Here is a 17023-nt window from a genome sequence, read left to right as displayed (position 1 = left end):
GTGCAGTATAGAGTCCTTTGTACTTATTACAGCCGTTAACAATATGAGCAATGGATTCTAAATGTTGGTTGGGATTAGAATGCATATATAAGGAGTAATAAATGTCCAGTACCGTGTATCAACCAAGATACTTATCAAACACAAGACAAAATAATACAAGGTTTGATATTATACAGTCCAACCATGAACTTCATTATAAACCTTATTAAACTTTATTGTTAATAACTATACAAAAATACAACAATCTATAGAGAATGCAGATCCACACATTTCATTGTTTATTCTGTAGAATGAATGTTTTCAAATCAGCAAAACTTAAACAGGGCTTTAGTTTTTCACAGCCTCTTTTTCTTTCCTTCTTCTTTTCCCCCAAGTTTTCAAATCAGCAAACATCAGCTCAGAAACTGAAAGGCTCATATTTACCTGACGATATCATCAGCCAACTGAAAATTAAGATAAGATAAAACTTTATTAATCCTGAAGGACATTCTTGTGCCAGCCTGCTCCAGATTACATCAAATCTAATGGAGCTCAGAAAATGAAATACAATAGAATGTTACTCCTAAAAGTTAGTTCCATTTCATACGTGGGTCAGAATATGCTTTACTGCATCATTGACGTGTGTTATTGTTTGTTCCGCTCAGTTTGTGTTACAAGCAGCTCTGCTTACTTGTCCTTTGTGTGTGTGTGTGTGTGTGTGTGTGTGTGTGTGTGTTTGTGTGTGTGTGTGTGTGTGTCCAGGGTGTTGCGGGAGCAGTGGATAAGAGCAAAGTACGAGAGGAAAGAGTTTTGCGAGCCGGGAAAGAGTTTCATTTATGAGGAAGGTAAGTGTGTGTTTGTGTTTGTGTTAGTTTGTGTTCGTTTGTGTTTTTGTGAGTGGGTGTGTGTGTCTGTGTACATACATAAAACACACTCTTGTTAATAAATGGCCTTTTGTCGTTCTCCTGCAGGAACTAGAGACGGCCTGTTGATGAAGAGGGGGCGGGACAACGGGCAGTTCTTCAGCAGGCGATTCGTCCTCTCAGAGCGGGAGGGGACTCTGAAGTACTTAACTAAATATGATGTAAGCAGCAGCACACACACACACACACACACACACACACACACACACACACACACACAAACAAACACACACACACACACACACACACACACACACACACACACACACAGACACACACTTTACTCACTCTTCACACTCTCTCACATCTGCAATACTCCTTTAATTAGAAAGTTAATGTCTTCACACACACACACACACACACACACACACACACACATGCAACCACATCACAGACACTTTAATTAAAAGACACTTTAAAGACATAAAACAAACTGCAGACAACACCCACACATTATTTGCTGCAGTATGTCTACACACATCTAATTTACATACCCACATGTGTACAAAACCACTTGTAAATTGTGCATCTGAGTGTCTCCGTGCAGCCGAGCACTTTGTTCTCCACACGCTCAGGAGAAGAGGGAACAAGTTATTTAAAAACAGGAAAATTAACCGATGCTGTTTTGTTAATTCTGAGAACAAGATGTCTGAAGAACACCTTGAGGGAATTTCTCTAAACGCTTCTTAACGGCGGCTCGCAAACACTCTCACCGGGAGAGTCGAGGACAAAATGTCAAACTCACAGGTTCTGGCCTCAGAGCCTGATTTAGATTCAGTCAGGACGGATTAAAGCCCAGGAAGCCACTCACAGGTTCAGTGTGTTTCAGACATGATGGTTATCACTGATGCTGATGTGTAGATACCAGTAATTGATCTTATTTTCATGGTTCACGGCTTCAAAGAGCAGCAGACACAGCCCCGGGCCTTGATCCCACACTCACACCTTCACACTTCATAAGAGGACTTTTATTCTGAAGCCCAAAACTTCACAGAAAAATGTTTATTTTCTCTTTATCCAACTTTAATTTCCCTACGAACCGTTGTTAAAAACATGGTGTTTACTTTTCTGTTTCCTCAAGCTGAAATCAATGGATTTACAATATTCAATCTGATCTGTGTGATCTATGCATTCCACTAAAACACACACAACAACCTCCTCTTCTTCCTCTTCCTCTTCCTCCTCCTCTTCCTCCTCCTCCTCCTCCCACCCTTCACGCAGGCTAAGGAGCCCAAAGCCGTGATCAAGGTGGACAGCATCAACGCCATCTTCCAGCCAGAGAAGATCGGAAACCCCCACGGCCTCCAGATCACGTACCTGAAAGACTACAGCACCCGCAACATGTTCATCTACCACGAAAACGGCAAGGTCTGTCTGGGATCCCCTTTGTGTGTGTGTGTGTGTTTGTGTTATATTCTGAAAATCAGTACCTTTGCAATGGGATGTGATATTTGTCGCCTGTCACGTGGAGGAACAGACGTGTTGGAGTTACGTTGATCTGGGCGAGTCTCTGAACCTTTTAAAATTATGATTCTACTGACTGATGAGATTCATAACTTGAGACATTCAAGCTGCACAATCCATCGTTCATTCACACACATTGAAAATGATCGGAGGAGCTCAGGGTCCATCGTCAGGCTGTTTGTGTTCAGCTCCCACAGCTGATGCTCTGTAGCTAAATGTGAAATTGCATCATGATGGCAAAAGTAGTTTTAGTGGTGAAATCTATGTATTTAACAATATTTTGCGTGGAAACAAACACATCCAAAGATATTATAGATATAAGATAAGATAATGCACATTTGTTCCCTAAATATGTGATGATATTTAAAAAGGAGTAACTGTGTCTCTCTTCATCAGGAGATCGTTGACTGGTACAACACGATCCGTGCAGTTCAGCTTCACTACCTGAAGGTGGCCTTTCCTGGGGCGACAGACGCTGAGGTGAGGAGACACACACACACACACACATACACACACCACACAAACACACACCTACTGCTGATGATCACTGATATTCAATTAAAACCTTTTGTTTTATTTTGTCGCTTTCAGCTTGTTCCCAAACTAACCCGCAACTTCCTGAAGGAGGGATACATGGAGAAAACAGGACCCAGGGCAAGTTACACCCACACAGACACACACAGACTCTCACACACACACACCTCTGCATCTCTGTAGCTGCTTTCAGACGTGCACTGAACTCAGCAGCGCCCCCTGTGCCCACACACGTTAATTCATTCTGTTCATTTCATTCATTCAAACTCTATCCTCAGCTCTCTGTCTGTGATTCCATCTCCTGCTCATGTCTCACTCTCTTCACTGGAAGCTGAGCTGAGAGGGAAACTCTCCCAGCTGTCACTCAGCTGCCTGACGCGTTGAGTGACAGCTGAGACGTGTCCATTCTGTCCACGCGTCCAATCTGCCGTTCTGTCCCAGGATCCGTCCTCCTGAGGATCCACTTAATCCTCAGGAGGACAAAGACCTGTTTGAACACATGTAAATATTCAGCCATGCACCGGTGACACTTTTAAATTAGCTCATTCAAACCCATGCGACTGCTTTCTCACAGAAAGCTCCGACACGAGGAAACCTGATCCTCACAGCTCAACAGGTTCTGCACAGAGACGAGTAGTGAACCCTCGTCTGTCAGGTTGAGATGGAAGAGACTCGCCCTGTCATTTGTTTCCTACACGTGTGGGAGACAGACCTGAGGAGGAAGTCACCTCACTGGTATTAGAACAATGGTTTCACAGCTACTGCACTGGTGTTAAAACTGAGGCTTTTCAGCATCTCTCCGCTTTTCAATGATGTGTTTAAATCTTTAAAGAAAAGTATTCTTGACTAAATGGTTGAATTCATCTGCAAAGATAATCACTATCAGTCAAGAAGAATATTATTATATTATGTATTATATAAATATTTAAGTAAAGCATCAACCACCCGCTCTTAAAAAAATCTTTCCATTTTCAAAGTTTGGGACCAAAAATGCTGTTTTAAGAGTGAAGGAACTACGTTTCCCATAAACCATTGCAAACGATCCCTTTCCAACGACTTCTCCCTGGATTTAACTTTGTCTCTGATATAGTGTTGTATTATATATCCTAGTTTGTATCTTGTGTTTTTGTGTTGAGTGTCTCATGTGTTGTTGTAACGCTGAAGGATCCGATCTTAGCTGACTTGATTTTCACGGTTGTGGTAAACAACAGATTGTGTTTCCCTACTGAACCTGAGAATTGTGGGTATTGTAGTATTTCTCCTTGACATCACAAATACACAATGTTTTTCTTAAAACACAGTTGATATTATTTGATTTGTGGTTTGTACAGATAATATTGTTTCACAGTCTTGTAGCTTGTGGTGAACTTTGGTTTATTACTATATTATGATTTATGATTCTGGTTAATCAAAATCTCTATTCAGATAATAAATGGACATTTTATGGTTGTGCAACAACACACAAAAACCAATACAACACGCAATAAGAAATACAAACTGACAAAGCATCTTGTCCCCTTTAAAATGTGAGTTTAAAATATATATAATCTGTGTTTCAGATTGATCATCAGATTATTAAGGTTAATTTTAAGACATGATTATAAACTGAAAGTAATTGATGAAGTGTTGACACCAGACAGAGTGTGAGTCACAGACAGACGTCCCCTTTGGTTCAATGCTGCTTTGTGTCTTTACACAGTTTTCTCTCTCTCTCTCTCTCTCTCTCTCTCTCTCTCTCTCTCTCTCTCTCTCTCTCTGACTGTCTCTGTGTCTCTCGCCCCATGTCTGACTGTGTCCCCCTCTCCTTTTGTCTCTTTAGCAAACAGAAGGTTTCAAGAAGCGCTGGTTCACTCTGGACCACAGACGGCTCATGTACTTCAAAGATCCACTGGTATGACACACACACACACACACACACACACACACACACACACACACACACACACACACACGCACACACACACACACAGACACACACACCATGGGACGGACATACAGGGAGTTATTTTCTCCATCAAGCAAATGAGATGTGGGGATATGAAGCCATGACTCAGTGAGGAGAGGACGATATAAAGTCATTTCACTCCCAGTGTCACATTATTAAACTTGTGGGCCTGTCCCAGTTTGGAGAATCTCAGAGTAAAGTGAAAACCTGATGGAGTATAAAATATATGTATCCCTGTTGCCTGCTTCAAAAAGAGGAATGTGGATCATCTTGTCAGTTTTACTTCATAATATAATACGCTATTTTTGGGCACATCAGCACAACATTATAATAATAATAAGGATTGAGAAAGAAACTTGATTAAATCGATTAAATTCTGACTTTATTCTCGTAATATTATGACTATTTGTTGTCAAATTTTGCCTTTAGACTTCATTGTTGGACTTCTCTCTTGTAATATTTATTTTCTGTAACAGTTGTGACAAATTATAGTGTTTTCATTGGCTGTTAATTTGATTCACGTAAATCATTTCCCGACCTGGTTTGGGAACCAGCCTCTGTTTCTGCTTTCAGCTGCTTGATCCGATATCAGAGTTTGAGACGTTGTGAAAGTGAGACTGTGAGTCAGTGGGAGATTAGTGGTTTTTATTACACTGAGACTTTGCCAGGAGCCTGAAGAAGAGTGCGTGTGTGTGTGGGGGGGGGGGGGGGGGGGGGGTTCTGCACATCAGATAACAAAGGCAGATTAGCTGCTGATGTAAAAAGGAGCAATCATTATCTGGGCCAAAGGAATCGTCTGAATAAACCCCAGAGAGTGTTCCACAAGAAAGAGTAGTGAGTGAAAAGAAAAGGGAAGTGAAGTCTGATAACACGAGGAGGATAATCATGATAATTATGAAAACAGATGTTCTCCATGCTACACTTTGTTAAAGTCTTTAAATGACATGCTACAGCAGAGACAGTGAACAGTGGTTGGGCTGCAGGAAACAGTCTCAAGCTTGTTTTATTTCACATTAGTTTTTGGCTTCACTTTCACAATCAGGGGACTCACTGAACCCCCTAGTGGCCATGTAGCTCAAATGCATGTGGTGTGGTTGTTCCCATGAGTAACTTGGACTGTGGCCGAATCCTTCTTTGTCTGCCACAGTTTCACAATGAACCAAACTCTTTTTCCACTCTCACAGTGACACATGAGATCTGCACTTTGTGTGTTCGGCAGCGTTGCTTGTTTTGCAGAATTGCGTTGTGTTGCTTTTCGAGATGCTCTCACACACGAACCTTTGCTGCTTTGCTCAAGGACGCCTTTGCCAAAGGCGAGGTCTTCCTGGGGCACAGGGACCACGGTTACAACGTGTCCACCGGCTTGCCCGCCGGCACCCACTGCAACGGCGCCTGGCAGCACGGCATCACCATCCAGACGCCCGACCGCTACTTCCTGTTCACCTGCGAGATGGAGAGCGACCAGCTGGAGTGGGTGAAGCACTTCAACAACGTCATGAGCGTGCCCATGTCGCCCCAGGAGTACACAAGTGAGAACTCAGAGTTTTTTTTAAAATATTAATAAGCAATTAGCAGCTGATTAAATTTGTTTTAACTTTTGTTTATGATGCAACCCCCCCCCCCCCCCCCCCCCTTGCATTGTGTCTTTATGGATTTTCCATGTTCACTCAGAACAATCCAGTTCTGGCCACCGAGCAGTTTCAGGGAGGAAGCTGTGGGGGAACTTCCTCTGTGACATTTGACAGAGGATGTTTTAAAGAAGTTTTCCTACAATACTTATTTTACAAAACATACATGCATACATATTCATATCATTTACGCTGAGAAATCAACGACTACAACATGTAGTAAAACTCTTCACATACGACGGCTCAGCATCAATGTAAAGATCTAAATCTCTTCAATCAAAGCACGAGGTTACAAATCAGAAAAGGGATTAATATCCACAACACCTCTCAACAACAAAGTGAATCAGATCTCAGGCTCTTTTCTTTGTGTAACGTTGGACTTTGTGTGTGTTTTCAGTGGAGGCCATGTTCAAACACAGACCCTGAGGGAGCCGAGGCCTGCTGGACGTCTCCTCTCTGTCCTTCACCGATCTGACTCTGGACCCACATCAGCTCTGGCTCCCTCTGTAGTTTGGGGGGGGGGAACTTGAGTGTCGTCACCTACATGGTCAGGGATGCAAATAAGGACCAAATGCAGCATTCATTGGTGGAATTAAGAAATATAAAGAAATATGAATAATGATAATAATTTGAATTAGTTGCAAACGATCACTTTCCATTCACACAAATATCATCTTGGAGTTTATGTTCCTGATGTTTGGATTATTAGACGACACTCATGCAAACCAACTCTGTGAACTATGTGGATTTAATTTGTATCATGTTAAATATATTTTAGTGTTTAGATTTAAGATTTGAGAAAAAGTTGTAGTTAAGGTGAGAAGAGCCTTGATGCTTTTCGTGAGATGCTTTTTATACAGATGTGAAATGATGATAGACTGCGAATAAAGATGGACGACACAACGGCTCCCCAAAAGTGAAGCCATTTCATCTTGATCGCCCCCTGGTGGCTGGCTGCAGTATATGACATAAACCCCACCTCCTCCGTGTTAGCAGATTGGACATGGGCCAAACTAAAAAGTCAAAGTACATGTGAAATATGTAACATGTGATATATAAAGATAGTTTCTGCCATCTTCAGCCCCCCCCTCCCCCTGCGGCCTCATCCCCTGACCTTCTGGTTAGTGGGCGACCCGCTGTGACCCTCGGCCGCTGCTGCTGTGCTCAATGGCAGCGTTTGAACCCGGGATGTTTGGGCTTCATTTCCAGACCCTGGGAGGAGGTGGAGATGTGTCCTCCATCTTTATTAACAGTCTTTGCTTTAATAAGTTACTCAGAGTCTAATTGAGTCTGTGGTGGATTCAGATTTTTTTTTAATTTCTCTTTTTTTAAATAAACATTTAACACAAACACTGTTTCAATCCATAAAGTCAAAACTGGTTTGTTATTATCCAAACTGGAACCTGTGTTTTTGTGTTTTCCATCTTGTTCTGATTTATTTAACCTGTTAAAGAAACATCACCTTTAATCAGATGTGTGGGATAAGCCAATAGATGGTGTAACAGCGCCTCCCTGTGGCAGACTCTATGAAAACAAACTAGTTAGTTATTTTACTTTGTTTTTATAGATATCAAACAACCAGTTGTCACGTCTTGTTGGTTTTGTTTTTATTTCTAACTCACATTTTGTGATTTGGTGCCACGTTACTTTAAAGACATTTCTGTGCTTGGCCACGTCACACATGAATTTATTGAGCATGAATAAAAAATGATTTTACACTGGTGATTCATTTATGTTGATTTTGAGAGTTAAGAAACACTCTTCCTCGTCATCATCCTCTTCAAATAAAAATAACAAGAGATAAAAACTTTCCTCTGCCCTGAAACAATGTGCCGCCAACTGGAATTTAATGTATTATACCACAAAGTAAAGAGACAAATATAAATTAGTTATTGATTTTGTTGTTTAAAAGTTCTGAAGATAGTTTTAATTTTTGAATCAACTGAAAATACATTAAACTGATTTTCTTTACATGATTTAATGCAGAATATTGTTTTTAAAAACATTTCTATGCTTGCCCATATCTGACTGACATCACACATTAAATGAAAGATCACAAATGAATACAAATATTTAATTTTATTACTTTTAATTTTCAAATAAAAGACTGAAGATGAGTCAAAACTATGTCAAATGTTTCTTTTTGTTGGAATTCATGCATTTAAAAACTGATTTCACTGCAAGTAAAATTCTGCAGAAACTTAAATGCAGATATATAGTTCACAAAGAGAGTTGATTTATTAGTTGGGTTAGCAGGCTGAATAAATTCCGCTTTAAAATAAATATCCCAAAGTGGTTGTGCACCTGTGTGTGTACTTGTGTGTGTTCTCGTGTGTGTTCTCGTGTTTGTACTCGTGTGTTTACTCGTGTGTGTTCTCGTGTTTGTACTCGTGTTTGTACTCGTGTGTGTACTCGTGTGTGTTCTCGTGTGTGTACTCGTGTGTGTACTCTTGGACAGCTGCTTCAGTCAATGATGTCGTCGGGGTTCTAAAACTACACCTTGGTGCTCAGAGACGCTGGGATGAGGCCCGAGAGGAATACCTCATAAATCTATAGACCCGTGCTAGTTCTTCACCCGGGTGAGAAAGAGGTAGGACAGAGGAGAGAAGAGAAGAGGAGGCAGAGAGGACAGCGACCAGAAAACTCAAAGAGCACAGACACGATGGACGTCTGTCAAAAAAAGAAACAGGAGCTGAGTGGCAGCGGGAGAAGCTGAGGTTGGTCTGTGGATCCGCTGACGTGCAGACGAGCTGCAGCGAAGCATCGTGGGTGATTTGAGCGAGGAGAGAGGACGACATGGATTTTGATCATCGCAGCTGTTGATTCGCTCAAACTCTGTCCCACGAAGACAAGAATATTTGCAATTTGCTGAAGACACCACGTTGAGGTTGTTTTTGCCCGTGGTGTTAAAATGGACGAATGTTTCATCCCACAGTGAGACACTCTCTGGAGACATCAGTAGCCGAAGTCCTTTCAAACACAGCGGGAGCTCATCATGAGAGAACAGTTTGTCCAGTTTAAAGTCAGACTCCTGTCTCCCGTCGCCCCCCCGCCGCTAACAAATGACCCTTTACAGATCTGCTGCAGCCCGACGTCCAACAGAGAACACCTCTTCTCTCTCTGTAACTGAGAGCATCTCACCTGTTGATGACTTGAATCTCTGCTGGAGGCTCTATCGATGCAGACGTGTGGGATCATGAGCGCGTGGACGACCTCTTTTTTGGGGATAAGTGCTGCAGCACACGGACAGTTCTGTGGACGGTCCTCTGTCTGCCGGTCCCTGCACATCATTACGTTTTCTCTTGGACTCAAACAGAACATCTGGTTCTGACAAACACTTTGGAAATCTTTGCTTTTTCTACTTTGTGATATGTTTGCGAAAAAGGTTATTAATAGCCTCACAGCTTGAAATGCTTGTGCAGACTTTAAACCTCTTTCAGATTCCAGGAGCCAGCGATCTTCAAAATTGGACCCTGACCTTTGACCTCTGATTTGCAATGAACTGCACCCCTAACACCACCATCACTCCGCAGCTGGAACTGCTCCTGAGCCCACAGGCTGGAGACGGAGGCTCCCAGGACAGTGGTGGCGGCGCTGGAGGCGGAGGGAAGCTGTGGGCGATGACCCTGCTCGGCGCCACGCTGATAATCATGTTCGTGATGGGCGTGGCCGGCAACACGTACACGCTCATCATCACGCGCTCAGCCGCTCTGCGCCGGACGGGCTCCATGTACGTGTACATCGTGAACCTGGCTCTGGCCGACCTGCTCTACCTCTCCACCATCCCCTTCGTGGTCTGCACCTACTTCGTCCACGACTGGCTGTTTGGCGAAGCGGGCTGTCGCATCCTGCTCAGTCTCGATCTCCTCACCATGCACGCCAGCGTCTTCACCTTGGTCGCCATGAGCCTGGAGCGGTATCGAGCGGTGGCCAGGCCCTTCAGCGCGCACAGGAACTCCTCCCGCAAGCGCCGGCTAACGGCGGGAATCATCTGGGGTTTGGCCTTCGTGCTGACGCTTCCCATGATGGTGATGATCCGCCTCAGCGAGGGCCGACCCAGCGCCGCAGGTTCGGGTAAGAGGATCTGCTTCCCGACCTGGACCCACGAGGCCTTCAAGGCTTATATCACCGTCCTCTTCTGCACCAGCGTTTTGGTGCCTGGATTGGTTATCGTCGGGTTGTACGTCGGGCTAGCCCGGCGCTACTGGGCCGCGCAGGCTAGCTTGGGAGGAAGCAGCCGCTCCGCTGTGCGGAAAGGCCTGAAACAAAAAGTCGTGACCATGATCTTCAGCATCGTGGCGGCTTACTGGGCCTGTTTCTTACCTTTCTGGGGATGGCAGCTGGCCAAACTGTTCTCTGCAGAGTCCCTCCGAGCTCTGTCTCCAGCTGCTCATAACTACGTGAACTTCTTCGTCACGTGTCTGACCTACGGCAACAGCTGCATAAATCCATTTCTCTACACTCTCCTGACCCGGAACTATAAAGATTACCTGGCCCAGAAGGGTCATTCTGCCGGGTCGAGCCGGGCCGACCCCTGTTCAGCTGTGACCACGCCCCTGCAGGACATTTAGTCGGAAGAAGTAAATATATTACTGAGCATAAACTTTTTGTACAAATCTAAAAAGTTTCGTATTTGTGAGATACTTGCTGATGTGTAGTAGCACTTAATGGAAACTTTATGAAAACTAGATGTGGCGTGACTCTTATGATGTCATTTATACAAATTATGAACCATTTAAATCATATGAATTAAGTATCATATCTAAGAAGTTGGAGTTGTGGGAAATTTCAAATGTTCTGAGAGAATTTTGGAAGAAATACTATAACTGCAAAAATGTACGAATTCCCATCAAAACAATTGTAAAAGTTGGACAATAGAATTAAATGTAAAGAACTGCTTCAACTGTTTCCTTTACTTTCTTATATGCCGTCCGTCCACACACACAAACACACGCACACACACACACACACACACATGAATGTATATTTCCTCATCCCTGCAGGGAATGTAGTTGCATCGTGCCACATTCCTCAGCTTCGGGCTACGGCTCTTTTGAGTCCTCCTGTAAATTGCCTCAGTAAGAAGTCGCTGCGTCTCACCTCCGTCGTATATTATCTTTCCTTGTTCATTAACCTGCTCCCTCCTCGGTAATATAGAAGCTCTATATTTACTGACGGGTCCATCTGAGGTGTTTGTCACATACACAAGCATTTCTTATATTTCTTCCTCCTTTTTTCTTTCTTTTATGTCTCATATCCCAGTATTGTTTCAATCTTTTTTTGAGGAAGTGTGTACTTACTGCAGATTATAGTCAGGTTAATTGGAAACTCTAAATCTGACGTATGTGTGAATGTAAGTGTGAATTCTTGCTTCTATTTATATGTCCATATAACTCACCTCTCGCCTCTTCTCTTTTGGAAAAGGGTTAAAGATAATTGATGGAGGGATATTTCATTGTGCCTTTATTGATAAGCAGGATATAGATTAAGCTTGAAAATCGGGGGAGAGAGAGGAGAAGAATTATTTGCTTCTTGCTCCGTCTGCACTGAGGCTCCTTTTTAAACATCAGGGTTTGTATTTAAGATTTAAAACCTCAGCTCTGAACACCTCTGCTGAAAATGAAAAACCACTCTGAGTGAATGGACCTTAGATATTGTCTGCTCTTCATGACAGTTCATTAAAGATTCACATCCGTCTTCCTGAGTCAGAGACATAGAGACAAAGAAGACACGTTTATTTTTTCACAGCTTTTACTCATGTCAGACAATTCATTAAGATGTGGCTCCGTCTTCAGGCCGTTTTCTCTTATTACAACCATCATCTCTCCATGTTGGTGTAACTTTCTACTGCTGACTCAACAAGATGGGGTCAGGGGTCACCGGTCGAGACCAGGCTGATCTCTACTTGATCTTGATGCCGATGATCCTGGCGTCGCCGCCCACGTTGAAGTACTTGTACTTGACGTCTCCCAGGCGGTTGGGGAAGTTGGTCATGGAGCCGTCGGGAAGCTTGATGTAAAACTGCTCATTGTTGAAGTTGATGTGAAACTGACAAGAGACAGGAAACACGATTAGAGTTCCAGTGTCATTTCACCTTGTTACACAATAAAAGATAAAGTGTCACGTGTTTGAATACAATGACTGCAGCAGAACTGTGAGCAGAATAAAATAAAAACTTGTATGAGCCTCTGAGCTCCATCGTGATTGTTATATACTCATGAATCTGTTATACTAACAGTCTCCCTGTGAACAGAGATGTGATTTACATTCATGCTTGAGCCAAATGACCGACAAATACACACAAATACTTTGCCAACGATCCACAAGAAAGTATAACAAGTACAGCAGTTCTCTGTTTGAGTTATCCTCACACCCAGAAGCTGCTTAAAGCCCCTGTTGTCTAAACAATGAGAAAACCGTCAGAATGCAGCTTCATTCCTGAAGAGTTGTGACAACTCTGGATATTTTAGGTTCAGAGGAATGTGACGTGGATCACTACACAAACATGTAAGGAACATGTTTGTGAAATCAGTTTTAGGCTTTTATTGGCTCAGATCAAAGGATCAAACTCATTTTTAAAAACAAATATTAAGACATGTTCATGGTGAGATTTTCATTTCATTCAGATTGGATATAAGTAGATATGGCTTTAAAGTTGGGCTGTGTAACATTTGGGACAATTAATGACCAATTTTTAAATTGAAATTATGTTAAGAAAATCTATAAATCCTCAGGGGTTTTGCAGAGGAACATTTTCTCAGTCTTGAAGCCCAAGACAAGTCAACAGTATGTGCTTCTTCCACCCGTCAGACTGGACCCCTGAATGGTTCTGTCGTGGCTCATAACCCCCAACACTCTCCTGACCCACCTTGCATTCCTCTCCACGAGCGAAGGGGAAGTTTCCCTCGCGCTGCTCATCACCCCAGTTGCCTCCGGACAAGGAGTTGAAGACGATGACGTTCTGGTCGCCACCTTCTTCAAAACGGGGATTGAAGTGCAATGCGATGTTTTCGGAGTCGTGACCGATGTTGATGTTGAAGCTGCAGTGGAGGCAGGGACGTAAAAGGTCAAAAGAGAAATGAAACAGGAACAAATGTTTGAGGCGTTAACCTGCAGGGCAGCAGTTCACTTTGTCAACTTCCTCCTGATCAAATGAGATTGAATCTGAAAGCTGAACCGAAGCTGAACCGAAGCTGAACGGCTGCGGAGTCAAAGATTTTCATTCTCAGCTTTTGACAGATAGAGGAGAAATTACCGGGAGCAGTCGTCTGTGGGTTTGACTCGGATCTTGAACTCTTGCCCCTCCTTGAACGTCATGTCTGTGACTTTCTGTAAAGAGAAATAAAAGAGTGTGAGAAACGATTCAGGGGACGGACAAGTCTTAAAATGACATTTTTAATAGATTTAAAGCAACAGGATGTCAGTGTACAGCTTTTCTATTGGAGTGCAACCAGAGTTTAGATCAAGACACCGATCTGGGAAGCGAGAAGGTTAAATAGCTGAATTATTAACTTTAATATCGGGCTATTTTGTCAGTGAAGTGCAAAGAGGAAGTTTTTTCCGAGTTTTTTAATCACTTCTCGATTTAATTTACAGGACAATTTTCACCACAGATCTAAATGAGTGTTTGTGCAGTGCACCCTGGAGGAAGAAATCACTATCATCCGTGTTCTTATCTGTCCGGTTGATTATCAACCAGGACATAGCCGTAAAACTAGAGAAACAGGAAGGCCGCGCATTTGTCCGTTGACATGTGGTGATCACGTGGAGACAGTAAAACCATAAAGTGAAGCCCACACACAGATGTGCTGCAGATACCAGAGAAGTACCAGCTCAACACCTCGCTACAGGAGGGGGGGGGGGGGCTAGATCTGATGTTGAACCGATATATAAAGTTGTAAAACCTATGTAGAATTATTAGACCTCTACACCTATGCACTGTTTATCACATGACCCCCCCACCCAGCTGCACCACACCCACAGATACCCCCATTAAACAAAGGTCCTCTCTCACATCTCTACTAGTTTATCATTGACAGGACAAAGTTCTGGAGAATCATTAAGTAAAGTTACTCTATATTGATCCCCAATGTGGAATTTGAGTCATTTAATCTAGAAGCTGTGTGAAACATCCTAAAACAACACTGATAGATAGATAGATGGATACTTTATTAATCCCGTGGGAGATACAGACACTGCTGCTCTCCTGTTCCTCCAGTGCAGCCACAGTATGATACTTTACCATACCTGTATTCATTTGATTAATATGGATGAATTTAGATTTAGATTTTAAGGAAGTAATTTCACAAAGAAGATGAGAATAAAGTTTTTTTCCCGTGGGGTTAGAGATATTTTCAAGTTTCAAGTTTCAAGTTCCAAGAGTTTATTGTTTAGATTCCTTGCTCACAATTTGTTTTCAGGCCTAAGCACCTTTATTAAATCACATGACAGATGAGAATATTCAGGTAATCTTTGCCCCCCCCCCCCCAAAAAAAAGCAACAAAAACGTTATATTGTGAATAAAATAACATTAAAAAGGTATTAAAGCAACATGAAGCAAACTTGCAAAGTATAAACCTCTTCAGAATAAGCTTGCGCGACGTTTATTAATGTTCAACCTGTAAATCTGAAATATAAGAATATGAGTTTGAATCTTTTAAGTACAAGCACGCGGCCTATTGAACCACGAGATGTCAGCTACAGTATATATCTCTGCAATAAGATTAAAAAATCAAGTTAGATCATAAGTATTTAATAGTAAAGTCACAGAACGATCAAAATTAAACATTATTTACCTGAACTTTGCTTTACATTATAACATTCTGAGATAAAAAAACAAGTGTTGAGAATAAAGAAATGAATCTTTTCACCGGACTCACCATCTTGGCTGTCTTCAGTGGGTTGAGACCTGACTGACAGAGCTCCTGGTGCAGGTGAGGGGTTTATATATCTAACGCTGGGGGCAGAGAGCAACCAACAGGAAACGTAATCATTCACATGGGAGGAGATCCGTGGAGCTCAGCGTGCTAATGAGTCACTGCTCGGTTTTATATTAAAGATTGATTAAACTGGAAATTCCCTTTTGTTTATGTATCTCACATATATTCACATTTGACTTGTTTCTTTTAAATACTCGGAATTTCGTTAATAAATATAGCAATACAAATATAATTTTATATTACAGGTTCGATGTGCGTGAGAGTCGTTGAACTGTGCTGCTCCGGAAAGTCTTTTCTGTTCTGGTATGTGTTGTGTTACATTTTAAATTATGTTATAAATTATGTTATTTGTTATGCTATATGTCATATCATGGATTTACTTTAATTTAAGAAGCTGAACCTAAGAGCTGAACCTTGCTGCTCCTGCAAGTATTTTATATATTGCGTTTTTTTATGTTATGTTGAACAGATCTAATAGTCTGTATGTAATAATACTGATGGCGCCACCTACTGGCAACAGGAAGTAAGCTTTGTTTTACAACTATCATTCAATTTACATCAAATGTTCCCAGTGTGATGTGCAATTGATAGCGTGGACCGTAATGAGCAATTAGCAGGCAAGGATCGACATCACGTGACGGACACAGGAAGTGAAGTGTTTATCCTTTTAGATGTGCGCAAAACGCATGCAGCATTTCAAAATGCATGTGCTCGGGTCCGTTCAGTTCTGGTTCTTCTTCTTCTTCTTCTTCTTCTTCTTCTTCTTCTTCTTCTTCTTCTTCTTCTTCTTCTTCTTCTTCTTCTTATTTTTATTATATACACTAGGCCATTCAAAAAATTGCCAATAACTGTTCAAGTTTATTACTCCTGACTATCTGCATTTCTTAAAACTGTTTACTCTTTAATTATATGTGTTATTTCATGCATGGCTAGGTTTTTTCTTTGCTGTATTCATTTACAACTTATTCTTCCTTCTATACGATCATAAGATCAGTTTATTGTCCCACACACATGCACACATGCACACACACACCACATGCAAGGGGGGGAATTTGTTTTTTCTGCTGTGACCCATCTGGTGTACACAGGTGGACACACAGAGCAGTGGACAGCCATGCACGGCGCCCCGGGGAGCAGGTAGTAGGGTACCTTGCTCAGTGGCACTTAGAAGGCTCCTCTCATGATGAGTCTTCCATGTCATCAGAGAGCTGGATTCAAAGACACACCCACAATGCGTGATCCAGTAGAACATAGTCTGAGTCCTCAGCACCAGAGGTTTCCGACCCAGAATCAAGACTAAAAATTGCCTCCTCGTTTTCCTCATCCTGTTCTTCATGCAGCATCTTTATGACCATTTCAACTGTAAGACTGGAATTATTACGACAAATTATCTAGATAAATGTACGTTTGCTTATAAAGTAAGAAAGGAAAAAAACGAATAATGACTTGTGGTTATCAAAAACAAGATATGTAATGAATACATAGAATATTAAATGATAAAAATACATTTACATATAGCAAAGGAACACTCATGCATGAAATAACACAGGAAATGAATATGGGTCAGTTTTAACCCATATTTCTGCATGTGATGGGTAGTGATACACAAAG

General features: G+C 42.0%; 4 protein-coding genes across 7 annotated transcripts in view; 2 read left to right on the top strand and 2 right to left on the bottom strand.

Annotated features, from left to right (window-relative positions):
* zgc:92360 (uncharacterized protein LOC436988 homolog) overlaps positions 1 to 8198 on the top strand; it is a 12174-nt gene extending 3976 nt beyond the window's left edge. Inside the window, exons 4-11 of one of the 2 annotated variants that reach the window (XM_053418758.1) lie at positions 742 to 824; positions 951 to 1063; positions 2124 to 2270; positions 2763 to 2846; positions 2958 to 3020; positions 4720 to 4791; positions 6143 to 6374; positions 6871 to 8198. In XM_053418758.1, coding sequence (XP_053274733.1) covers positions 742 to 824; positions 951 to 1063; positions 2124 to 2270; positions 2763 to 2846; positions 2958 to 3020; positions 4720 to 4791; positions 6143 to 6374; positions 6871 to 6899 — 823 coding nt within the window. In that variant the 3' untranslated portion in view covers positions 6900 to 8198. Of the gene's footprint in view, positions 1 to 741; positions 825 to 950; positions 1064 to 2123; positions 2271 to 2762; positions 2847 to 2957; positions 3021 to 4719; positions 4792 to 6142; positions 6407 to 6870 lie in introns of those variants that run through there. The other variant, XM_053418757.1, reaches the window with a different exon arrangement.
* The window catches only part of LOC128436855 (sialoadhesin), a 129848-nt gene that overhangs the window by 58344 nt on the left and 54481 nt on the right, over positions 1 to 17023 (bottom strand). The gene's annotated exons all lie outside the window — the stretch shown is intronic.
* uts2r4 (urotensin-2 receptor 4) lies at positions 9971 to 11044 on the top strand. The gene has a single exon (XM_053418759.1). It carries the CDS (start codon positions 9971 to 9973, stop codon positions 11042 to 11044), a length of 1074 nt encoding a protein of 357 aa, XP_053274734.1.
* On the bottom strand, positions 12207 to 15414 carry lgals2b (lectin, galactoside-binding, soluble, 2b). Its single transcript, XM_053418762.1, has 4 exons — positions 15353 to 15414; positions 13729 to 13802; positions 13342 to 13513; positions 12207 to 12521 (listed from the first exon to the last, which is right to left on the bottom strand). Exons 1-4 carry the CDS (start codon positions 15353 to 15355, stop codon positions 12375 to 12377), a joined length of 396 nt encoding a protein of 131 aa, XP_053274737.1. The 5' UTR covers positions 15356 to 15414; the 3' UTR covers positions 12207 to 12374.

Source organism: Pleuronectes platessa, chromosome 3, assembly GCF_947347685.1.
Source record: "Pleuronectes platessa chromosome 3, fPlePla1.1, whole genome shotgun sequence".
NCBI classification, from domain to species: domain Eukaryota; kingdom Metazoa; phylum Chordata; class Actinopteri; order Pleuronectiformes; family Pleuronectidae; genus Pleuronectes; species Pleuronectes platessa.
This window is presented reverse-complemented; position numbering and strand designations above follow the sequence as displayed.

What these genes read in the sequence shown, in the direction of transcription:
- uts2r4 (XM_053418759.1), top strand. Translation starts at nt 9,971, where the DNA reads ATGAACTGCACCCCTAACACCACCATCACTCCGCAGCTGGAACTGCTC.
- lgals2b (XM_053418762.1), bottom strand. An exon ending in CCCACAGACGACTGCTCCCG is followed by an intron (nt 13,514 to 13,728) that starts GTAATTTCTCCT and finishes CCTCCACTGCAG; the next exon opens with CTTCAACATCAACATCGGTC. An exon ending in CTCGTGGAGAGGAATGCAAG is followed by an intron (nt 12,522 to 13,341) that starts GTGGGTCAGGAG and finishes GTCTCTTGTCAG; the next exon opens with TTTCACATCAACTTCAACAA.